General features: G+C 37.0%; 1 protein-coding gene across 1 annotated transcript; it reads right to left on the bottom strand.

Annotated features, from left to right (window-relative positions):
* Nucleotides 1–512: 512 nt before the first annotated feature.
* On the bottom strand, nucleotides 513–26,493 carry LOC132101683 (C-Jun-amino-terminal kinase-interacting protein 2-like). Its single transcript, XM_059506827.1, has 13 exons — nucleotides 25,973–26,493; nucleotides 15,655–15,760; nucleotides 8,454–8,669; nucleotides 8,285–8,363; nucleotides 7,868–8,062; nucleotides 5,367–7,697; nucleotides 4,535–4,610; nucleotides 4,155–4,327; nucleotides 3,869–3,978; nucleotides 3,630–3,752; nucleotides 2,888–2,958; nucleotides 2,672–2,770; nucleotides 513–1,944 (listed from the first exon to the last, which is right to left on the bottom strand). Exons 1-13 carry the CDS (start codon nucleotides 26,035–26,037, stop codon nucleotides 1,872–1,874), a joined length of 3,717 nt encoding a protein of 1,238 aa, XP_059362810.1. The 5' UTR covers nucleotides 26,038–26,493; the 3' UTR covers nucleotides 513–1,871.

The raw sequence follows: 26,493 nt of genomic DNA, 5'->3' as shown, positions 1-26,493 counted from the left end.
GTGTCTACCAATCCAAAAAATTATGTCCTGAGCTTATTATATAATCACATGGCACCTACATACATCTGCTTCATAGGACAGAATTAGGGTATTTTATTCTTTATCTGTGTAATATGACGCAATATTTGTCCTGCAAATTACTGAATTAAATTATCCATTCCACTGGTAAAACATTCTTGCATTCAGTGTGTTTCCCAGTGATAGGGACTTTTCATTTTACTCGCTGTCTATAAGCATCATATCGCTCTGAAGTTTCTGCCTGCAAATGTTCAGAGCATGAGGTGAGCTAGATCATACAATGAATCATACAAAGTCGATATCTCAGTAACATTTTACCCCAAAATAAAAAACTAAAAAATCTATTTTAATGTGCATTAATAAAATAAAGCCTATATTATGATTGTTTCATGACAAGTAAGCACATTCCCTCACCCTTTATTACTGTAATGCTAAATTAAAAATAAATACCAACAACAACACAACTATTATTATTGATATTAAATTACAATCACTGTAAATTATGAGACTTAAGAACATTTGATCATCTCATCATCCAATACAGCTAAATAAAAAAATATAATTTTGCTTTTTTGTTTATTATTTGTATTAATAATGATTATAATAAAAATATAATCATTATCATATGAATAAATATTGATATTAATTAATGATAAAATCCTTGCTTATATTTAATGGTAATATTTGTAGCACAGCCTTAATTGCATGCTGATTAAAAATAAAAATATTGACAGGATGATTTTTATTACTGTATTCCTGAGAATCAGTAATGAAAATCAACTAAAACTATAAATAGACCCAAAACTAAAGCATTACTGTAATTGTGGGTGTTTAACTGTGATGCTAATGTCACAATGGCATTGCAAATAAATAATAATTGTAAAAAATTATGCAAAAAACTGAAATATCTGGATGCATTACAGTAATTGTGGGTGTTAAAAATTGAGATTAAAATAATGTCACAGTTGCAAAAAGCCTTCATCTTTGTGATTTTGGGGTCAGATATTTTCCAGATATGACTCCTGAGATTCACCAAACCGTCTCTAGATTCATCTACTGTACCCAGCCTGCCGACCTGCAATCCATCCCACTTTCTCATTCTCAAACAGATGGCCCAGGATACTTGCATACCATGATGTAATGAAGCATCTGTTTTCACCTACAGTCATCCCTATTTGTACAGTATTTACATCACGGTAAAATCAGAAACCTTCTACTACATCGGAACAGACAATCTGTAGACCTATCAACGACTCCAGGTCACGTCCTACTGCCTTGTCCTTTTTAGTACAAACCCAGTACAGCAATGTATCAGAATCAGACAAATACATATTTACAAACAATCCTGGTCTTCAGATTCAAACCTCTGATCGTCTTTCACTTTTAGACATTGTGTGTGTTTGTGAGCATAACCCTCAAAGCCATGCAATCAAACAAGTAAAGTCATATTTTGCCTTTTCTACACCAGGACTATATATATATATATATATATATATATATATATATATATATATATATATATATATATATAAAGAAAAAAGAAACTGAAGTGATGTATCCACCCCAAAACCATGTCCCTAATTATATAGTAGAAAAGTTAAACAAGCAATCCATCTCAATGAAGAGAATAAATGAACTGATGACCAATGAAATAAACAGACAGACCACTAAGAGCCTATGTAGAGTATTCAACTCAGTTCATGTCGAGAGAACAAGAGAAACTGAGGAAGAGAATAAAGAGATGAGGCCTATGTTACATTTGAGGAGGCTGCCAGGCGCCTCGTAGTGGCCAAGCCCGGGAACAGACATCTGTCGTGAGGGACAGCAGTTGCCATGGTTACCCTCTTCCTCTTTTACTCAAGGTAGATATCTTCGGTAGGACAGGCGTATTCTAAGTGCTCTTGGTAGTACTCCTGGAACGCCCGTCTGAAACAAGCACACAGAGACATACGAGATCACAACTTACACTTGTGTGTTGCGCTTTGTGCATTAATTTATTAAATAAGGTTTTTATTAAATAAGGTTTGCATATTTTGTTAGTTTTTCTACTAAATATGACATTGGTTTGATCAAATATATATATATGTGTGTGTGTGTGTGTGTGTGTAATCATATTTAGGAATTAAATAAATTAAATAAGGTCAATTTTCAACAAATTCAGCTGTCATAACTATAATATAACTACTAAAACTATCATTACATTTCATATATATTCATAGATATCAGGGCTATTATAGTTTTAGTATATTCATTATATTTAGGAATTAAATAATCCACTAAATAAGGACAATGTTTATGTCAAATGTTTGCATATTTTGTTAGTTTTCTCAGGCAAATTCCAAACCAGTTCGTTCACAATAAACCAGTTTAACTTTCTCCCCTTCATTTTTGTGTTAAATGAGAATGCTAAATAATGTATATGTTCATAAGGTCATATGATGTAATGCGGCAGAGATAGCTGCCTCCTGCTGGGTCCCATAACTCCAAAAGATTGAAGCTTTAATAATTCACAAAGCAGACAAGCCTGGGCTCTGATACTGAAGCAGAGACCAATTCTCGTTAACTTCTCTTCCCTGCTCTTCTTTTCTCGCTATTCTCAGTGTCACAAGTTTCTTGTAAATGTTATTGTGATGTTTAAGAGTATTGCACTCACCCCACACACTCAGCTACATGTCTCATGGAGTCCTGAGAGACGAAGACGTGACATGCAAACCTGTTCAGCATCGGGTGCTTGGTGATGAAACCAAAATAACTACAGAAAGACAGAGAGACGGACTTATTTTGGCCTGCAAAATCTTTTGAGAAAATTGATAAAATGCATGAAGACTTGTTTTGGGGTTTTGGTGGTAATGTATGTGTATGTATTTACCAGTTGTTTTTAGGATGACATCCACAAAAGGAGATGTTTTTCATTTGGAAGAAGTGACTACATCTGTCAAACTATAAAAAGAAATGAGAAGAGGAATTATAATTAATATCAAAATCAAGGCAAAATGCTGCAATTTAGATGTATGCCCCAGGAGTCTGTGTGTGTGTGTGTGTGTGTGTGTGTGTGTGTGTGTGTGTGTGTGTGTGTGTGTGTGTGTGTGTGTGTGTGTGTGTGTGTGTGTGTGTGTGTGTGTGTGTGTGTGTGTGTGTGTGTGTGTGTGTGTGTGTGTGTGTGTGTGTGTGTGTGTGTGTGTGTGTTTGTGTGTTTGTGTTTGTGTGTTTGTGTGTGTGTGTGTTCACTTGGATGGGTGAAATGCAAAGCACAAATTCCCAGTATGGGACACCACACTTGACCACGTCATGTCACTGTCACTGTATATTGTGTTAATTAAGTGTTTTTCTAATTAAAAGTCATGAATGTATATAAATTAATAGTATCATTTAATTTTTTTTAAAAAAAAATTCTAAATACATATATATATAATTTTTTTTTCATTTACACATGAAATGAAGACTCAGTAGCTCAATAATAAATAAAAACATAAAATTGTTTGCAGAATAAATGAATCATTGCTGACTGCTGATTGGGTAAACAAGACTACTGTCATATCCAGTAGGGCAAAGTAAAAAAAAAAAAAGAGAAAGTTTTACCTTTACATTTTTACTCTTCGTCTCTCTCTTACCTCCCCTGAAAAGTCATATTCATCATCCAAGCTCATGACTAGTTTCACACCCTGCAGGCTTATTTCCAGCTCACAAATAGATGGGGGATGAAGATGCACCGTCCTCTTCCTTGCCATAGCGATCTGAAAGACAAAACAAACACATTAGTTCTAGTTTGCATCATATGATGTAACATTGTGCATTCATTGAGTACTCTCTCACATAAGTGAAGCACAATCTGATTTCCTGTTTGCAGTACCTTCTGCATGGCAGCACACAGGATGCCGTTGCCTTGGTGATAAGGAACTTCCACTGAACCCAGGAACTGCACTCGGAAGCTTTCCATCCAAGCAGGGTTCCTCTTCATTGCTATGGAAACACACGTATACAGACAATGCTGACTCACCAAGTGCTTTAACAAAGACACCAGATGTAAAACCAGTCCCAAATTCTGTAACAGAAGGACTCTTTTACAGAAGTATATACGTATTTTCCCCCCTAAAAAAACAGTAATGCCAAAAATTTATATTTTCAATAAGTCTTACTCATCAGATCTTTTGTTTGGCCAACAACCTCGTGGGCATAGTATGCTGGGAAAATCCCTCTGGCCCCTGTGCGCATGTTATACCCACGGTACCAGTAATCATCCTCCTCTTCCTCAACGAATAATGGATCATCAACGTCTAACTCCAGCTCATCTGCATGTCGTGGGATGAACCTACAGCGTGGGCATTAAAACTTGCATTTGCATTGCATGCAATAGATATTATGAGCAGTCAATTTACTGTTTTAACAGATACTGAAAAAGAAGAGTACCTTGAGGGTTTGTGATTGGACTTTAAACCAGACTGGAGTTTTTTCATTAAATCTTTCATTAGAGCTACTGTAGGTGTATTTAGGTAATAGTGTGGGTAGCATTTCTCACCTGAAGACCGCTCTGTGAGTCTGATCTCTTTCTTCTCCATTTATAGTGCACGAGAAAAGCCCAAAGGACTCCGTGCCTGAAACACACATAATGCAAATGCATTATGTCACTTTAAACTGATATATAAGCCCCAAGGTAATATGTGTGTGTGTCACAGAGGACTGCAAAACTCATTTAGAAGCAGGTCATACAAAGTCCTTCATATTCTGATGTCGTCTCATTAGGATTATTAAATATCCTTTCTGTTCAACGAGACAGGCTCCTAAATTATGTAAAATGATCTTCTAAATCTCTTAAACTGTACTAAAAGGGATCAGAATGGCTCTGTGAATGGGAATGAATTTAATTTGGTATTTGGTAATTTATTTCAGTAATATACAACAATTTATATGCATTTCTTCCTTGAGCACATTTGTATATTAAACCTTTACAGTAACTTTAAAATTTTTGCTGTTAGTCATTAGTTTAATCCAGAAAGAGAGCAAACAATAACAAAAGATGGATTTTTGGCACTAAGAAATCCTTCAAAGAAACCAAAATGAAAGGATCTTTCACAAAATGTCATCATTTATTCCCCTTCATGACATTACAAACCTGTAACATTCTCTCTTCTGTTTTTGTTCATGTTGTGAAAGTTAATGGGGTCCAAAACAATACTGGACCACATTCAGTTTCTTTTTATGGACAAAAACGATTGAACACATTTTTCAAAAGATCTCATGTTGTTTACAAGTTTGGAATGAAATGAAGGTGAGTAAATGATTACAGAATTTTATTTTTTTGGGTGAACTATCTCTTAAATCTTTTTTGTATGGTGTTAAATTTCACTTACTGGAGGACCGTGACGCGCTGTTGACAAACACATTGAGGAACTTCTTTGAGAAAGGTAAATCCGCCTCAGGGGAGGAATCTTCTTCAGAGGAGCTTAATAGCAAATCAGGTCTCATGCCTCTTTCCATCTGGCCCTGGCCATAAATATCTTCATCTTCATCAACAACTTCCTCATCACAAATAGTAGAGAGTCCATCACTGTCCTCACTTAGAACAGAGGTACAGCGCTTCAGGCTCACCAGCTCAAGCGTTGTGTTTTCATCCACCACAAGGGTGTACTTCATTGAATCGTATGCCAAGGAGTCATCGATGGGCCGGTTGGAGGTTGTGTTCCTCAACACACTCTCGTCAATAGGTGGGGAGCTGTCCAAGTAAGTCTCATTTTCGTAGGGTGAAGGTACCTTGTGAAGATCCTCCAAGAAAGGGGAGGTATCTTGCTCATCTTCATCGTTATCTGTTGAGTACGTAAGACTGAAACAGTGATTGGTCTGTGCTGTTGGGAGGTCCAGCGTAAGGCTGTTTTTGACTTCTGTGATTCGCTGCAAAGTGATTTGATCGACCCGTATCTCCCGTCCCTCGTCTTTGTCGCTGATTATGCTCTCGCTCAAGCTGGGAGACTCCAGCTCCTTCATTCTCTCCATCACCAAGTCATTATTTGGCTCCTCCTCCTCTTCTTCTTTCTGCTTGTTTTTTAATGAGTTCTGGGATGGGAAGTCCTCGGATTCATAATTCTTTAACCCCATATCAAATCTCTCTGTAAAGACGGGTGAAGCTTTGCCATATGTGGGGCTGCTCATGTACAGACAAGTGTCCATTCTCTTGCTTTCCTTCTGTCCCTCTTCAGATACATAGCTGGCTTCTCTCTCCTTCTCCTCATCCAGTCTCTTCTCTAACTTTTCAGAGGTCACCTTCTGTGACTTTTCTTCCAGTTTCTGCTTTTGTGAATTGCAGCCATCCGTCTCAGTGAATGTATCTATTTCCAAGTCTGACGAGGGTGAGATGGTGTCAGAGATCGAGGCTGAGCGTTTGAGGCACTCTTCTGGGCAGCTGATTGGGTAGGAGCCTTCTGAGATCATCCTGTTGACCAGGTTGCTGAGAAGCCAAGGAGAATCAGAGTTTTCACTGAGCTCGTCCTCAGACTCTGAATCGGACTCTCCCTCACTGTTACCATCATAGTCGTCCACAGAGGGCATGAGTTTGGGGCCAACCGGCAAATAGAAGGAGCGTTTGAAGCTCTCAAGACTGTGGTCAGGCTCAATCTTCAACAACAGCTGCTGGGAGCCACTATCCTCGCAGGGGATGGCAGGGGGAAGAGTCTCATCTGGATCGGCCTGGTGCTCATAACCCTGTTCGTCATCTACATTCTGCAGGCCCATCAAAGCTTGGCCATCATCTAGTTGTAACATGTTTGGGCTGGGGTCTAGACCTGGTGAAGGTTCATGTTTAACTGGCTCAGATTGGACCAGAAGAAGAGAAGCTTTTAGACCTACAATACCGCTGTCCTGTTCAGGGTCCAGCTCCTGGTCCAGTTCTTGGTCTGAGGTTGGGGAGCTTGCTTCTTCAATGGAATTGGTGAGGTGTGAAGAGCGGCCACTGCTGGATTCACTGGTCAGGTCCAGCTCTGTCTCTGAGATGGATGAAATCATGTTACTAGCAAGCGGACCACATGCAAATGCAGCCTCAAGTTCCCCTTCAATATCAGAGTCTGATCCAGGAGAGCTAAGGTCATCGCTGTGGCGGTCTGACTCCCCATAGCGTTTGGTATTCATATCAGCGATACCAGGATCAGATGAAGGAGAAGTTGTGTCATTTGCAACAGGTTGACCCTGATGCATGTTTCGAGGTTCGTCCATAGCATCAAGGACATCTGATCGACTGGACGACATGTAGCTTGAGACAGAAATACACTCAGCTGGTTCAATGCAGGGGAACTCAACATAAGATGACGCCTCATCTTCCTTGCAGGTTTGATCATAGGTATCCTTACTTATGAAGTCAATGTCAAACTCTTTGTCCAGCTCCTCATCTGATAGCGGAGTCTCAGCATCATTACCAAGAGGTGCGGTTGAGGACAGACACCTACTGGTGCCATCGTTTTCCAGCTCTGGGTCATAAGCAGTCTCTGTAGTCACGGTATAAGTGTCATTGGGTCGAGAGTGGCAAGGTCGACGTTTGGTATGACCATTCAGGTCGTGGTCGACCTCGGTATCAGAGCACTGAGAAGTGCAGTCTTCCACAGCGGGAACAAGCTCGCTTAGAGTGGATTCCTCAACATCAGCTTTTACCTTATTTGCCTCAGACCCGCTTGACGAGTTATGTTGACCAAAGGAGCCTAGTTTGGAAGACAAGAAAGATTTAGAAAGGAAAAGAGAGATGGAGGGGAACTAAGATAAGCTGACAAGGATAAGGACAAAATGAGAAATGTTACTGAAGGAGTTCAATATCACCATGAAAATTGTAACCTATTAATTTTGATTAGCCGTTAGCAATATGACTTCTTACCATATTCAGGTCGTTCTTTTCTGTTGCCCTCAAAGTCATACAGCAGCGGCCTACCAGGTGACTGATGAAGACCACAATGTCCTGGTGAGTTTGTGGGTGTACCATTGGCAGAGCCGGTGGTGTCTGGAGCCCCTGAGCAAGTGGTTGTTACATGGGAACCATCCTCAAGGCAAGAGTGATTTGGAGACAAGCAACCTAAAATGGTGAGTAAAATGATTAACAATGGGCTACATTTATAGCTACAAAAATATCAAAAATAGATATCAGTCAATAGAATATGATCAGTGACATTCTGATGCAATAATTGTATGAATAGTTAGAGTTTGTATTGAGCTTTTTTTGGAATCTTGGAATCAGTTTTGGAATTCTGTTGGAATTCTATATATATATATATATATATATAAAAACAACAATTACCCTGTGAAGTTGGGTTTCGAAGAGAATCCTGCCAGCTTGACTTTCGTGAAGACATATTGCTGTTGTTGTTCAAGGAGTCCTGAGATTAGGACCAAAAAAATAAAAAGAGTTTAAATACTGACAACATATGTTTATTTATTAATTGATTTCAGTTGTGTATAACAGGTACCTGGGAAACTGGTGCAGTCAGGTTTAGAGTGGTTGGGCGGCTTTTCAGGGTGCCCAGTGTAGGGGAAGGGGGAGGAGATGCTGATGGTGAGGGAGGGGCATCAGGATCTGCATCCTCTTCTTCATCTTCATCATCGATCATCTCAAACTCTTGGAAGTCATCTTGGAATGAGCACACTGGGTGCTGGAAATCATTCTTTTCTAGAATTAAGCAGTCCTTTAAAAAAAATAAGAAAAGAAAGGAAGGATTTTAAATATTTTACCTGAAAATAATTGTAAAATATCTGGTGTATCACTGTAAAACATTACCAGAAATCAATAATGCAGCCTGAAACAGGGGTGACTGAATGAACCAGTGAAGAGCAATTATACACAAATTCGATATCCAAAAATATCAGTCAGCAGGAACAAGAGCAAATGATTCTCATGTCTACCATGCATGATTCAACATGGCCTTTTTCTCTGCTGTTAATATTGTGTTCCATCCATTAGTTGGGCCATATGTTCACCCTGGACTGGATGAAGATTTGACTGCTAGCCAAGCCATAATTTCTGAAACATATGTTACTGTATATATAGAGATCAGTGGTTGCAGGAAAAACAAACCCTATCTTGAAGATATGTTTAGTGACGAATACAGCATATTTATATGACTGTAATACTGAAACTAACAGTGAGTTTAATGGACTAAAGTTTAAAGCATGTTTTAAAGCAGCTATAATTATTCCTGTGCCAAATAAGCTGCATATTAGCTGCTTAGACGATTAAAGACCAGTGGCCCTCACATTGGTCATACTGAAACTATTTGAGAGACTGGTACTAAAGAATATAATTTCAATGGTCTGTCTGGATTCTAACCAATTCGCTTATAAGACTAATAGGATTCTGTTGCTCTTTGTCTTCACTCAATCCTGCAACACTTTGAAACTCATGGCACTTGTTTTAGGGCTCTTTTTGTGGATTAAAAATCTGAATTTAACACAATTGTTCCAGTAAAACTCTTTGTTAAATTGGATCAGTAGGGGGTTCATCATTCCCTTGCTTTCTGGATTTTCAACAATAGATCACAGGTAGTTAAAAATAACAACAGGATTTCAAGCCCTAGAACAAAAAGGGTTGGAGCTCCACAAGGTTCTGTACTGTCACCAGTGTTATATTCCATGTACACTGATGGTTGTGTTTCACACAGTGAATCAGTTTAAAAAAAAAATGTTTTCAGATGATACTACAATAATTGGTTTGATAACAGAATGATGAAACCGATTATAGAAAGGAGGTATCTGCATTGATTGAATGGAGTTGTAGCAACAATCTGAAATGCAATGTCTTTAAGACAAAAGGAAACTGTGTTTGACTATCGATGGGGTAAAAAGGTTCTTATGCCATTAACTATTAATGGCCAGGTAATTGAAAATATGAAGGGTTTTAAGTTTCTTGGAACCACAATATCTGCGTTGTTGAAGTGGAAGGATAACAAGAGGCATTATTAAGAAATCCAATTAAAGAGTGTAGTTCTTAAGACAGCTCAAAAAAATTTTATGTATGTACAAATACATAATTTATGTATGCATGTATACATGTATTTGTGTTTGAGCTCACCAAGAAATTCCAGACAATTATGTTTTTTGGAAATAATATTTTAGATTTGAAAAAAAAAATTGAGCTGGTTACAACAGGAAATTATTTAAACATCCTTCAGTTTGTAAAAATACAATAAACATTATTTACAGTAATGCGCTCACAATTGAAGTCTATAGAACAATAATACATGAGAATTAAAAAAAAAAAAAGTGAGACTTAAAACTCTTTATTTTAAAAATAAAATAAAATACTAATAATTGTAAGTGCATTACTAGAAGCTTGTTTTCATATTTACCCTGGAATATTCCTTTATAGTCATTAAACTAAATGTATGGCAGGGCAAAATTTTATTGACCAGTAATTTATTGGTTTATGAAAAGTAGGCGTTACACCAAAACAGAGTCAGAGTCTGATCCATATGATTCACAATGTGTATTAAGAAAGTAAGAAGAATTTAGTAAAGAATTCATTTAGTCTTTAAAAGGGAAAGTCGATGGACTGTGGATGGACTGGACAAAGCTGAGAGAATCTTGTCTTATGATTGGGAAGGGCAGATGGTGATCGATGCTAAAGCTCCTCACGTTACAGCACAGTTCCAGGAAAACAAGTCAATGCACTTGCATAAACCTAACGTCTCATATTCACCTCAATTAAAAACACACACAATAGAGTTAAAATTCTGTTTGTTGCTTCGCAAATGTGTATGGGTGATGCCATTAAAAGTTTCACACTGCATTGCATTCACAACCAGCTGGCACTGCAGGGACCTGAATTTATACTCCATCTCTAACCAAATCAATACCAGCAGCAGTCAAACACACCATGACCAATAACCACACTTAGAAGAGATAATGCTGTATTGATGTAGTTCTAACTGTTCTGCACGAGTTAGTTTATAAATGCTCTGTTGAAACTCTATCGCTCTGCTATTTCCAAGGACGAGGCCTCACCCCTGACCAGCACTGATTTACATTCAGCAATACAAGCCAGCATTACACCAGCAAAAAGTGTTCTGCTGAGCCAGCAGCACTCACACAGAACTCATGAATGGATGCATTGCTATCGATGCTGACCGCATAGGCAGAGCAAGGGAAAGATGAAGAGGAAAAAATAAAAGATGCAGTGTTAGAAGGTGAAGGAAACCCCGAAAGATTGTAAATAGAGAGAAGCTTAAAGAGCACACATGCACACAAACACACACAGATCAGCTGTATACTGCAGTAGAGGCAGGGAGGAGGTGAAGCAGTGATATTCACAGATGTCTAAGAGAAGTATCTATACTAATGCAGACATTAACTACAGCACTGCATAATCGAGGGCTGTTGAATAATTCATTAGACAACCTATTCATCAGTTCTGAATGAGTCAGTCAGTGTTGCCTGGTTTATTATAGTTACAAAAATAAAACTATAATAAGGTAATCATATCTAATTTACTTCAAATAAGAAGTAAATCAAATTATATATTATAGTATATTATTAAGAATCTTTATAGGAAGGACCAGGGGTAGTTTTTACACTTATTAGATTTTTTTTACCCCAACAAATATTTCTGAAGTTAAGTTTATGTTTATTAGTTTATGATTAATTATTTATTTGTAGAAGTCATTTACCTGATAAAATAAAATAAAATAAAATATAATATATAAATAAATAAATAAAAAATTGTTGGGAAGACCTGTTTGTCCATGTAATCATATCTTGTTCATTTCAATTAAGGTGTAAATCATCTTATTTGAAGTATTATTTTTTTCACCATAATAAATATTTCTGAAGGTAAGTTTATGTTTAGAAGTTTGTTAATAAAAAAAAATAAAAGTTATTAATTGTAGAAAAGTTAATTACATTTTAAATCATGAAATGTTGAGTAAAAAGCTACCTTGATTAAAAAGTTAATTATACAAATTGTTGTCTGAATGTAGATCAGTTTTTACTTAAAATCTGAGATATAGATCTTGAGGCAACTACCCATGTTACTATCCCTTGTGAACCCTATATAAAATTATATATATATATAAAAAAAAAAATCCAATTAAAAAACACAAAGGGCCAGTAATAAAATACTGTGAAAGCAGAAATAAAGGTCAATACAGTGTTAGCAGGAATGGCCCACCTGCACATAGCAGTGTTTTCTGCTCGACCCTCTGAGCTGATGACATCAATAATAACTCCACGTCTTTCTTCTGGGGTTCTGAGCCACAGCATATCACTCAGTTTAGCAGATTGCAATGTGATGAAATGTTACCAGCTAAATATTTTCTCTGTATACACAAACTAGAAAGTGTAAAAAATCCACAAACAAATGAACGTAGAACAACCACACGTACTGAGTTTTCACACACACACACACCCCTCCAGAAGAAAAACATCTCACCCTCTTGTCTTTGATCTCTCATTATGAGAAGTTTGGACAGACATGAAGATGGCACATCTCATGCTGCTTAGCTAATCCCTTACACACACACACACACAGTCATCAAACTCTACATTTGCAGATTTAACCCTTAAACATGCACTTAAGCTCTACATAATGGATGGGCCTGAAAGACTATTTATATATTTCAGCTTCATCTAAATGAAGGGTGCACAGCTGGGGAACAAATAATGAACAATAATATAATTTTTTTTTATCATAATAATAATTATTAACAAATTCATGAAGATCACATTCATAATGTGCTTTTCTGAAACCAATATCTTGCACTTTTTTCATAATAAAATGAATTGCTTTCATCATCTTTAATTCCTTTACTTTTTCTGCTGATGTAGTTCTTAGATTTTATGCCACATTCTATTTCATTAGGAAATATGTCATATTACACAAGTTTAAGGAGTTGTGAATGCCATTTCATGTTGTTTTTCAAATACTGCACACTACTCAGTTAGCGTTAATCCTCAGCATACTGTAATTTGAAAACCCCCAGAAAACCAAATCTGTTAATTGTACTCAGAGAGCCGGAGCTCTGTGTGACAGAATGAATAATCCATGAAGAAAGCGAGAGAGAGAGAGAGAGAGAGAGAGAGAGAGAGAGAGTTAGAGAGCGATTGGAAGGATGGAATTGTTGGCTGGAAATGATCTGTACCAGAATCATTCTAGAAATGTTAATGTCAAAATGTCACAATCGTTACTGACTGGCGCAATGAGCACAGCAACAAATATCTCAAATGCATTTATCTAGATTTCACAGCATATGTAGTAGGTGTGTTTTTGTCATGAGATGTGTGATATGGAATGTTAAAAACTGATTCAAGCTGCAAAAAAAAGACATTTATGAAAACCTACTACTGTACTAAATTGTGAGCTTTCTGAAAGCTCTAACAGAAAACACATAAATAAAAATAATGCTTTCACATAAGGCATAAAAGGAAAAATGGATGAACAAAAAAATTAAATCGGAGAAACTGATTTTTAAGAGATGAGTGGTCTTCACTGGAGAAGGGAGTTTGATATACAGGACCTCTCCCTTCATAATTGTAGGACTTTAATCTTATCAGAGAGGAAGAAGAACACCATATTTTCAGATTTTACAAAGATTTTTTCTGTCTGAAAAGATCTGTTATGCAGCTGGTGAAAGCTCGGTGAGCTAAATGGGAATGTATCATTGTAGCATTCAAGTCATTACAACATTTAGCACAAAAACAATCAAATGTGGTTGAGATGGGATAAAACAATTTATTACTATAAACATTATATTACTATTTGGAGAAAATTTACAAAGTTTCAGTTCAAAAATATTTATAACTCTGAGAAGAAAAGTCTGAACTGTGAGATATGCACTTACAATTGTGAGAAAATAGTTTATTTATTATTATTCCATGCTGTAAAAAAAGAATTGTGTGATATAAACTAAGATTTGTAAGATATAACCTCAGAATTACAAAAATCAGAATTGCAAGTTTATATCTTGCAATGAGTTTATTTCTCATAATTCTGTCTTTATATCTTGCTAATTCTGAGAGAGAGAGAGAAAAAAAGAGGAAATATTCAAAACTGTGCTATAAAAAGTCACAATTACCTTTATAAAAAATTTATTTTTTTATCTGGCAGAAACCGGCTTCCATAATAAACCGATTTTTAATGTAAAATAGTTTTAATCCCAGCATCACAGCCCCATGGTAGAAAATAGCCATTACAATCAGTCCACAGATATACAACGATAAGCTCCTCCCTCCTTGGTTACAGTTGCTATCCTGTCAAACATTCCTACCAACTGCATACGGAAACCAAATAAAGGCTACAGTACAACTAACTTCTTGACCTGTTCAAATGAAAAACAAAATCAGAAATGTAATTTTTTCACAGGAATATATAAATCACCTTCACACAAAAGTGTTCAACATTAATGATAACATGTCAAATACTAATATAAAGTAAATACGACACTGAATAAATATTTCCAAAACAATAGTTATTGTTTGTATAAACCTTGAAGGTTTCTTATATAATTGCACTTAGTAGCACATTGGAGGCACAGAGGATGTCTTCTGTGATTTTGTAGACTTTAGCTGCATGGACAAGGGACAGGCCCTTCAAGCACAATGCAGTGCTGCTTCCACGTGACATAATCCTGTGGGACAGGCCTTTGTGTGTGTATGTGTTTGCTGAATTACAGCCGCTAACTGTGGCAAAAAAAAAGAAAACCTGTAGTCTGACACACTGCATGGACTGCATGGTCGCCCACTTTGAGATCACCCTACAAATCAATAAATGACCTGCCTATGGACTGTCCAATCACCATCCAGAACCAACTAATCAATCTTCCTACATACTGAACAATGTGAGGTCAATGTGAGAACTATGATGTCCACAGATTGCGATTGTGTGGATCAAATCACTGCATTTAAATCAAAAAAGGCATGTGAGGCGTTATTATCGAAGCGATACATGCATGTTTGAACATTTTGCAGAGAACACAGGCAGAAGAAATTAGGAGCAGGCTGAGGAAGAAGTGGTTTTGTTTCTAATAAAACTGGGGTGCAGAAAGCTGAGAAGAGAGGTCTGCATAGCAGCAAACTTCACTGGGTCACCAGCCCTTCTACTGCAGCCGTGGCACACCGCCACCACAATCAAACATTTACAATCCCTCAGTGCAGCCAGCACACACATCAAATACAAATATTTCCATAATCACATCCATATTAACACAGTACAAAGGGGAAAGACTTCTACATTTGGATGTTTTACAATAGTTCAATAGAAATTCATGTTTTCATTCCATTTTATGTTAACATTCAGAATTCAACTGAGAATGTTTTTTTATCCTGAATTTGAGTTGAACTTTAATTGGCATAGCAAACAGGATGTAGAACTGCATCAAAAGATGGATAGTTAGACAGATTTATGCTTTCAAACCTACAGCCTTTTAAAATGCAAATGAGCTCTTTGACATGCATGACTGCCAAATGAAGTGATTTCCAAAAGGTGGGATAAGCCACATATTCATCCATATGTAAATATGTGTATATTAGCAGCTCTTCTTGAGTACATAAACAACCTGCTGAGCATGGTTGAGCTTACAGTTTCCTGGAAGTACCACACTAGTCTGTAGTACACTAGACTCACTAAATAAAATAAAATAATTTAATATAATATAAAATAGATGCATTCTGAATGGTTCAAACCTTTTCGTAAGGGTCAGAGTCATAGTTGAGGCCTATGCCACAATCATCTGTGATTTCAGACAAATCTTCATCATCAAACTCCTCCAGACTGATGTCATGAGCCGGCCTGCAAACAGAAACACAAATAATGAATACAAAAGTTCAAATCAATACTCAAATCAAATCATGATTTTCTTTAAATGTACTGAAATCAGCTGGGTTGTGTGAGGGTTAGAAAATATCATCACCTCTGTATAAAGACTATAACATCTATGAGATGTGCTGGCTAATATAATGCTGTCCCTGTGGAAGTCTGATCTGAAATATGAGCTGCTAAGACAGATATATATTTTTTTTTTTTCACACACACAGGTCACTAGCCCAAGAAATCCACAAGGTCACTCAGATTAGCTCTCTCTTTCATATGCACACACTCACACAAACACATACACAGAAGCACAGCACCGCTAAGACATGGTCACCACACCTTTAAACAACATTTCTCTCCTCCACCATCCCCGTTCATTATTGATAAGTGGGTTAGCATGCTGCTAAATAAGGCCAGCCTCTGTTTAGCCTTAATTGGCTTTACTTTGTCTCAGCAAAATGTATTAAGCCGGATTCTGGTGTATGCTAGCTGCTAAAGCAGGGACGATTTAGTCTCAGCTGAGCTCCACTCGGCTGACAGCAGTGCTGCAATGCAGCTTTTCACAGTCAGAGCGCCACAATCAAACAGATTTGTGATGTATGGAGGATCCACGACAGAACCAGAGAAAGAGGGAGGAGGAGAAAGATTGTTGGGTGCTCTTGTCTGAAAATATTGATATTTTTAATATAGATCTGGTTTCAGAGCAGAAGGCCCTATGTAATGCTTTAATCAATTTTTACAGTAATAAGTCTTACAGTTATTAATCTACTAATATTGCTACAAAACTGATTCATATGATGAAACACGCAGGTTAATATCAGCACTAAAATCCGAATAGTTAAGCACATTAAAAGTTGTTGCAATATAGTACACCGCACGTCAATTAAATTCTATAAATTATTGTCAGCCCATCCATGAACCTGAGAGCAAAAAAAAATTCTATAAAGTAAATAAGTAATCAGTCCATTAATGAATAGATATAAATTAAATAATACAAAATAAATTACACAAAAAAGTCCCAGGCCCTGTGATTTTTAGTGACAAACATGGTTAGAAACAATAATTTAATACTCAAATTATTAAATGCATTTATTTATTTAATTTATGAAGAAATAGAACATTTAAATATAATAACATAATAAAAACAAAGTAAAATGGACTAAACTTTGTCGTTTAAAAGAAAAGCAGTTCACTCCTGATTTTTTATTTTTTTATTTTGTGGATTCTGATCCCCTGTGTATACGTCCTATTTGTAAACCAATATCATCTATGCACATCATAAAAACAGCTTCAAATGGGCAAACATGATTTATACTGTGATGAACTCATTACATTTACTAATTTGTGCTGTTTTGGTCTTTTAATGTGATCATTTCTCTGCTGGCACTCATATACTTTTTACTCACAAGGCGCATGTAAGTGAATCACGTTCATCAGTAATGACTCATTGTGTTCTGTGAATGTTCAAGCTATTCCTGGTTTTTGTGTCACAGGTCAAAACTGCTGCTGGACTCATGACTAACTATGCTGACAAATGTTACCAGTCGTCATCTAAAAACGTGTGTGTGTGCGTGTGTGTGTGTGTGTGTGTGTGAGAGAGAGAAAGAGAAAGAGAAAGAGAAAGAGAGAGAGAGACAGATTCACACAGTGGAGTCAGCCGTTTTAACCATGGCTTGTGTACCGCAAACACAAACGGGCTTCATCATTCTTGCTGCGTTTCCACCGAAATTACACAGAATTTTGTACCAGGAACTTTTTTTCCCCCCAGACCTGTTGCTTTCTGTGTTTCCACCACGGCCTAAAGTACCGGGAAGATTAGGCAAATATTCTGGTGATGTAGGTCTGCGCGCGTTTCTCAATACAAAGTACGCTGATTTTGGACGTGCATCCTCGGTTGTTCAGACATAACATATAGATAAATTGAATACAGACCAAAGATAACCTGTTAGATTTACCCAAAACTAATATATATATATATATATATATATATATATTATATTATAATATATTTTATGTTTAACCACTAAAGAGACATCAGAGCCAGCGGCACACATCAGAAGGTCTAGCTGAGGTGAGGCTGCTCTCGGCGGATACATGAGGACTGAGCTCTCGCTGATCGCGTGGAGCTCACCGTCTCCGAGAACGGCGAAACACATTTTTAAATAGGCGCTGTTTTTATAAATAAACCGCAGATTTGAGTTTTAAACAACTACATTCTCGCCTGAAATACTTTTTAAATTACATTTCATGACACAATAACAGTAATATTTTGAAAATGATCCGAATAAATGGTGGTTGAACTCAACCAATGCTGCGTGAACTCAACCAGTCAGGATGTTTAGCGCCCAAGTCCCGCCCCCGAAAGTTCCGGAACTTTGAAAAAGTACTCGCTAGCAGGAACTTTCTCATAGACAGTAAAAGAAATGTACACAGGATGTAAAACGCCTCGGATGTAAAGTTATTCACTGTCAAATTGACGGCAAAATGAATGGGAGTCAATGGAATGCTAACAGCAGATGGGGGTCCGCTAACCAATGGCAGCGCCCAGGGCTGCTTCAATAAAATATGAAACCCTGACTTTCTGAGGTGTATTTTTTTTTACCCGGAACTTTATTTAGTTCCTGGTTCCTGCGGTGGAAACACACCGAGTACCAGGCCAAAGTCCCGAGTTCCTGGTTAAAGTTCCTGCGGTGAAAACGTGGCATCGGTCACACCACTCTGTTCCCCTTTCGGGCTTGAACTGATGGTACAACTAAGGACATAATTAACTGCCTTTACATTTATTTTGGAAGATGAAGCTCGTGATTATGGAAAGGGGCGTTACATTTCAGACGAGTGCTAGCTGAATTGATTGAGAATTCTACCTTAAAATAAAGTGTGACCCCCTCCAAAAAAAAAAAAATCATATAGGTTTTCAACAACATTATGGTCAGTAAATTTTTGGGTGTACTATCCCTTTAATTTACCATTCTGTCTTTTTTTTCTTCTGCAGAACACATAAAACATAATATTATATATATATATATATATATATATATATATATATATATATATATATATATATATATATATATATATATATATATATATATAGACACACACACACACACACACACACACATATATATATATAAATAAATATCACCTGTCTTCAACAGTAGAACTGAATTTTTTTAATTTTCCTTTTTTGGGTGAACCAAGTAGTATGTAACAGTATAAAATACAAAACAAATAATTATCAATATGATTTTAAAAGTTCCATACAACAAGGTTCAGCTTAATCTCTTGAGTTAAGGCTTCCAGAAAAAGCGAATATTTCTCTAACCTCTGTCAACCCACCATCCTGATCAGAGCACCGTTTACAGGGATTTCAGTGCTGAACATATTTCTACAAGAGACTCTAATGACCCTCCCATGAGATGAAACTCGGAGTGTTGAAATAATCCCACATACATGAGAAAAACTCAGACAGTGGATTGTGCGCTTTGAAGATGTATTTAAATGAGCTTCTGTTTAATCACTGAAATATCAGAGGATTTACTGTAGAAGAATGTTGCTCCACTGAGCAAGTCAACCCCAGTGTGTGTGTTTGTGTGTGCGTTTAGGGTAAAATGCCACTTCTAAGACTAGCTAAACCAAATCATGCCTCACATTAAAAAAATAAATAAAAATTTAAAAGAAAAACAGATCAACAGCAGATCTCGGTCTCCATTCACAGCCATGCTCAGATCTAAACTGTGGCTTGACAGCAGACGGTACAGGAGCTCCTGAGAGAAGCTGTGCTCTAGACTCTGAACCACTCTGTGATATTAGTTACAGATGCAAAGTGATTCATTAATTATGAATGAGTTCACAAAAACCTGATCTAGCAGCAGTGCTAATGACGGGATGCATCTCCAAACACATTTAGCTTTGCATATTAACCTACAGTAAGTGGCAAAGTATTCAATGTCAGTTTCACCTCATTAAAAGTGTTTTACACACACACACAAACCATAAAATAATGTGTTGGTATTTTTTATATTATATATATATTGTGAAGATTGGGGCGGGGCCGAGGGACGTGGGAACGAGCGAGGCCGGTGGAGTGATTGGATTTTTATTTTTTCTTTAATAATCAAAATAAATACAAAACAGCGCATCAGCCCCTCGCGGACAACTGATGCGCACAAATAAAAACCAAAACATAAAATAAAGCCCAGGCCTGGTCCTCTCTCGTCCTTCACTGTCGTCGCTCCTGTTTTATGTCCTTCCATCTCCTTCGTGGGACTCGAGACCGGTGGGTCGAACAGGTGTCGTTCATCTCCAATCACTCCAGCGGCCTCGCTCGTTCCCACGTCCCTCGGCCCCGCCCCACTCGTCACATACACATATATATATATATATATATATATAAAAATGTGGGAAAAAAAATCCCATAAACTCACTGCATAGTAACGTCTTGGCGATATTTCAACATTGTAGTGACAGGTTTTGAACGTGCAAACACAGCATGTGTTCTGTGATAAGGAGTGGTTATTTATTGTTAAATAGTTTAAAATGGTGTGAAGGAATGGGCGAAATCATTAACTGTAAGTCACAGCGACAAAAAGATTTAATATGTTCCATCTACAGATGGGATGTTATTCACATAATTAATCAAAGATAAAACAGCTGTTTTCTCAACGAACTTCTAACCTCTCCATAAACAGCCTTATCAATCTTGTGCATGAAGTGATTATTTATTAGGATTCCTTGCTGATGACCATCTCGATTGTTCCTTGTGTTTGATTGTTTCACAAAAAGACGCAATTTTAATCTCCAGTCTTCCCGACGAACATTAGTTGGCCGCTCCATACCCATTAATCCTGATTACAAAGGTGGGGCATGTTTCAAGCCCTGGGGGACGCACAAACGCTGCCAATCATTGGCTGTTGCCATAGTAGCAGCGCTGTGCAAGGGGTGATGTCACACCATTAACAGACACCTCTGAGACACACGGCAGGTTAAGTAGGGTGAGGTCACCTCTGCAGCTGTCACCATGACAACCACATCCCACCAGAGATGGGCTTAATGTGCTGAATCATGCAGCTATTCACCGAGCTGGTTTGTTTTCAAACAAAGGTGACTTCTGGACTGTTGCATGCACTTTAATACAGTCCAAATGCAATGAAGAGTCAGATTAGAAAGAAAGTCAGAATAAAATAATACAAGATTTTGTTTTAATTTTTTTTTTACACACACACACACACACAATACTTTATTATGCTTGATTTCTGCAAATAATAATTAACCATAACACACTATAGAGTACAAACTTAACTTTTCTTTCAAACATGCATTCTTGTTCTTACTATGGCTGTGTAATATTTACAAAAAGAAACGCACGCACGCACGCACACACACACACACACAGACATCCTTGACGAAAACTTAATTAAATCATGGATAAATAAATAGGATAATAAAACCAGCAGTAAACAATGGAAAGTCCCTGTCTTAATGAGTGATTCATTAAATCATTAGTTCACACAATTCTAATTATTAACAAATTGAATTACTGACTCAAACGACTCATTCAAGAACAGATTCATTTAGACAAAAACAGGCAATATTTGTGTCTGTTTGTTGAACTACTGTATAAAATGAGTATAATTCGCGATCGTGCTAGAATGCTCATATTTTTCATAAAAATGTTGTGGCGAGTGGGGCGGGGCCGAGGGACGTGGGAACACGAGTGAGGCCGGCAGTGATTTGGCAAATCAGTGGCACCTGCGGCCCACCGCCGGTCTCGAGTCCCACGTAGGAGATGGAAGGATATAAAACTGGAGCGACGACAGTGAAGGACGAGAGAGGACCAGGCCTGGGCTTTTAGTTGTGTTTTGGTTTTTATTTGAGCGCACCAGTAGTCCGTGAGGGGCTGGTGCGCTGTTTTGTGTTTATTTTGTATTATTAAAATGTTGTTTGATTGTCCGCCGGTTCCCGCCTCCTTCTTCCCGATGATTAATTAGCAAGGTTTAATTCATTACAAATGTATATCAACTATATCATATATTTTAAAAATATTTTACTTGCTTTCATAACTTGAATTATATGGTCATTCTAACTGCATTCTAGCTTAATCTTGCCGTGAATGCTTTTGAACTCTTAAAAGGTTTTTTTTTTTTTTGAGTGACCCTGTCAGCTCATATATCATTAAAACAACAATTATGATACTATCATAGATGTTAAATTCCTTACTTATATCTAGTTCAACATCTAAACAACAAAGAGAATGATCTGAGAATTAAGGAACACTAATGAAGCAAAAGCCCAGGAAACCCAGCATCGACTTCTACACAGAACTTGACTGCAAGTGTCTGCATTAATTATGAGCAAACGAGTAGAAAAGGAAACAACAGAACAGTAAATGAGGAGAGAGAGAGGGAGAGAAATGTGCAAGACATAATTGTTAGACGAGTCATGAGAGATTTTGCAAGACTGGCTAATATTGTAGGGAAAAGAACAAAGGTTCATTGTTTTATATTTAGAACAATGATCTCTAGAATACTTCATTCTGATTAGTCAATTGCCACATTTTGTTATCAAGTATTGTAATATACATACATTGTGCCAATCAAGTATGAATTAAATTTGTTTACTTTACGTCAATTTAAATCAAAGGTATACCACACTATTCAAAGATATGTTATAGAACAGTTCATGCTTCAAAAACCATTTCTAAGGGCATGTGTGACAACAGACCGGAAATACTTCCCAATACAATTCTCATTCTATAATGAAATTACGTCTCGTGACTCACAGCACAATAGCTGGATTTTAGTTAAGGTGAATCTTTACCACAATCAATATACTTAATAGACACACTGATTAGATCACAGGTTGGAGACCAAACATTACCCATATTCTATATGATATTTTAATGTCATGTGACCATACTGTACCATACTGTATAAAAGAATCCTGAAAATAATTAATCATAGTTTCCACCGAAATATTTAGCAGCACAACTGTTTCGACTTTGATCAGAAGCAATACGATTTTTTGCTACCATGCAGATGTTTACTGCCAAACATAAAACATTCATTTTCAGAAGCCGTTCCAACATGTACACACACAAACATTTTCACAATATTTCTGTATTTCAAAGGGAGCAGCTGTAGACTTACATGAACAGCTTAAGGAGAGGCTGCTTTTATGTGTATTTTACACTGCATTAGAATGTGTGTCTGTTATGCTCATCTCTTTATGTCCCTGCAGTGTCTATTTGAGAAAACTTTAGGTTCTGTAGACAGCATCAGCACTAAGACCACAGTGCATTACCTAAGAGTACTGCTGAGCCATGCATATCAAACACACACACACACACACAGCCACACCATGCTCCCTGGTCAGTGAAATTCCATGCCATAATTCAACCCACACACAGTATGAGAACTGGGAAAATCCCCTTTGTGTACTAATGCTTCACATTTTTCTTTTTATATCTTTTTTTCAAAAATTTATATTTAAAAATATATAAGCTTCATGAGGAAACAACTAAATTAACTACAATTAAATTTGATTTATTATTATTACTAATTATTAGATTAAGCAAAAATAGATTAAAAAAAACAGTAAAGATATCTACTTTTTACTGAATATGTTAAGCTATTTAAATTTGTTTTGCTCTTTGTGTATGCATCTACACTTCAAATGTTTTAGCTATACACTGTAATAAGTTATTATTATTATTATTTTGAAGTTGCAATTAAAACAAAGATTATTAGATTACATTTTTAGAAGAAAATAGTATTTCCATCTTACTAGTTTAACATTTCACATTTAATTCAGTGTTACTTGCCACTTGCAAATATACTAACAATTTCTAAATGGAAATTGTTTCAAACCAATTTTTTTCAGAGTTCAAAGTATTTGTGATGTGAATCATGCACATAAACAGAGAGCCAGAGGGTATGCCGTTTATAAATGTGTACAGTGTACAAAGCCTTTTTATCATGCCAGTAAAGCTACTTCAGTCTGAGAGAGAGACTGAGATTTTCTCTTCATTAAGACATTATCCTGAGGCATTAGAGAATGCAGAGTGCGGCCCATTATTTCTACTCTGAGAGATGACAGGTTTATGGGAGGACAAGGAGAGCATATGAACCCATAATTCCACTGGAAAGTAAACAATGAGAGAAAAAGGATTACAAAAAGAGAGAGAGTAGATTAAGAGAAGAACAGCTGGAAAGAAAAGCAAGAGAGGTGCATCAATCTGAGCTGACAACAAAATGGCATTTTTAAAGCGTTTTTTTAAGACTTGTTTGAAATCACCTGCCCTGTTCCAACACAGGGCTTTCGTCGATGCTTGACCTGAGATCGTCAGACTTGTGATGTGACCTGCCAGACTCTTTTGACTCATTCTGCTGGAAGCTTAGGATGTTCTGATTGTTTTACCTCCGCTCAAGGATCGCTTTGTCTCTCTGTCTGTCCATGTGTGTTTGCCAAGACTGAATGTACCTTGTGACTAAACATCACCTACATTTCAGGAATAAAATTGGATACAACACACACCTTTGTATTAATGCACTAGAGTGAGCGAGAAAGAGCGACAGGAAGACTATAGCGTGCTATGGAGAAAATTAACTGTCACTCATAGGATGGTTATAGCCAACAATTTCCCTTCAAAACTGGTTAACTCTAAACTAAACGTTATTTAATGTCACCGCACTTTTAAAATTTGTTGAAAAATTTTCCTCTCAGGCTATCAAAGAACAAAACTATCTCCAAGTTCATCCACTGTTATCCTCTCACATTAAAATCCATATTTGACATACAACATGTTTCTTTCAACATGTAAAACTGCATTGGACTTGTAAAAGGTGCTTTATCGGTGCACACTTCTCTAAAACTAGAGAAAACAGTATTATGAATAGAGGTCTCATATTTAGCCAGAAGCAAGAGTTTGATATGAAAAACATATTAATGATGGATTTGTTTCAACACACAGCTTTTAACTTCACAACACTTAACTGATAGACTCGTTGATTACTTGTGGATTATTGTGATGTTTTTATCAGCTGTTTGGACTCTCATTCTGACGGCACCCATCCACTGCAGACGAATCTTGGGGAGCAAGTGATTTAAAGCTAAATTTCTCCAAATCTGTTTTAATGAACAAACAAACTCATCTACACCTTGTAGCAAATAACAGATGAAAAAAATTACGCACCAGTAGCTAATCTACACAATAAAAACAGTTTCGTCAAATAACCTAAAACTGAACTTTATGCAGTAACATCTAAATTAACTGCTTTTATTCAATTCAAATATATAATTTAATATGTCTCGACATGACTATTGTGTTACACCGAAGAAAGTCATTTTAAGGGTTGGATCAGGTGGAAACAGATCCTTACAGTATAGCAACTGCAATTTTTGCAGTTAAATAGAACTGAGAATATACTGTTTTCAGAAAGTGACATGACTATTCATCCATTTAAATGACTAATACTCAGTTGTACTAGGCACATTCACATTATGCACTGCACATCAAAACTCGATCTTAACTTTTTTAAAAATTCAATTTTTCGTTAATTGTAGGACTTAAATAATGGCACAAAATGATAAATGAATGAGGTAACTACTTACATTCAATACCCATATTAGATGTTATTGTAATATTACAGTAATAACAATAATAATGTACAATTACAAGCAGCTCCACAAACACAATTAAGTAGGCCTACTGTTCATTGGTAGCACTATATAATTACACAATTATGGGAACACTAATGTGTGGCCAAAATTTAAAATGCAGTTATGAGCATCACAACAGGGCGTGGGCCTTTCCAGCATATGCCAAATATCTCAGAGAGGATGCGTCAGGCAATGACATACCAGGAAAAAAGATAAGAAAAAAAAATCAGTCGTCTGTCCTTCACTCCATTTCATGTACATAAGTGCATTGTTATACATACAAATTAAATCGGTGTCAGAAAAAAAGACAAAAAAAAAAAAACAAGGGCGTTATTGTTGATCCACATCAACAACACAAGGACGCTGAGCATCTTTCTTGCGGATGCTGATGATGCTGATCTCTGGATGTGTTTGAGGACATTACAGATACATAAACAGCGCAGAAGGTCACATATGAGCAGCTTATAGAGATAAAAATGGCAGAAGAAACGGAAACGCCGCGCATGCTCGAGAAAATACTGCGTGTCTTACCTGCATCCCGGAGGAGAGAGGGAGTGGAAGGTGGAGAGCGAAAACATCTCAGCCCTGTCCGCCATCTTCTCAGTGACTCAAAAACAGAGACTGCAGATGCAGATGTCCGCAGCCCATCCACAGACGCTGGAGAAGCGGATATTAAATATGATCTCGCTTTATTCTCTCTCGTTTTCGGCTACACTGACTGCTGACGCCCGATGGGAATCAAACCATTAAAACGGTCCAAACGCTGATCAAAAGAAATATGAGTCAGATATTAAGAACGCACATAGGTGGTGATGTATTGATCTCGATTATCTTGTGTTTCAGTCACACACCTGCTGACGAACCAGCGCTGTTTGGCGTGATCTGCGCGCTTCTGATGATGCTGGTGCTGATGAGGGAGGGGGCAGAGGCGCGTGCATGGATCTCAGAGAAATAGAACGAGCGGCTGTGCCAATCAACGTTAAACCGTTCCTATAAGTGGGTGTGGCCTAGAGGTCCAGAGGCTGTCTCTGATTGGTCAGGTTGATGGGTTA

The sequence above is a fragment of the Carassius carassius genome, chromosome 23, assembly GCF_963082965.1.
Source record: "Carassius carassius chromosome 23, fCarCar2.1, whole genome shotgun sequence".
In the NCBI taxonomy this organism is placed as follows: Eukaryota; Metazoa; Chordata; class Actinopteri; order Cypriniformes; family Cyprinidae; genus Carassius; species Carassius carassius.
Note: the sequence above shows the minus strand (reverse complement) of the source record. Positions and strands in the feature narration are given on the sequence as shown.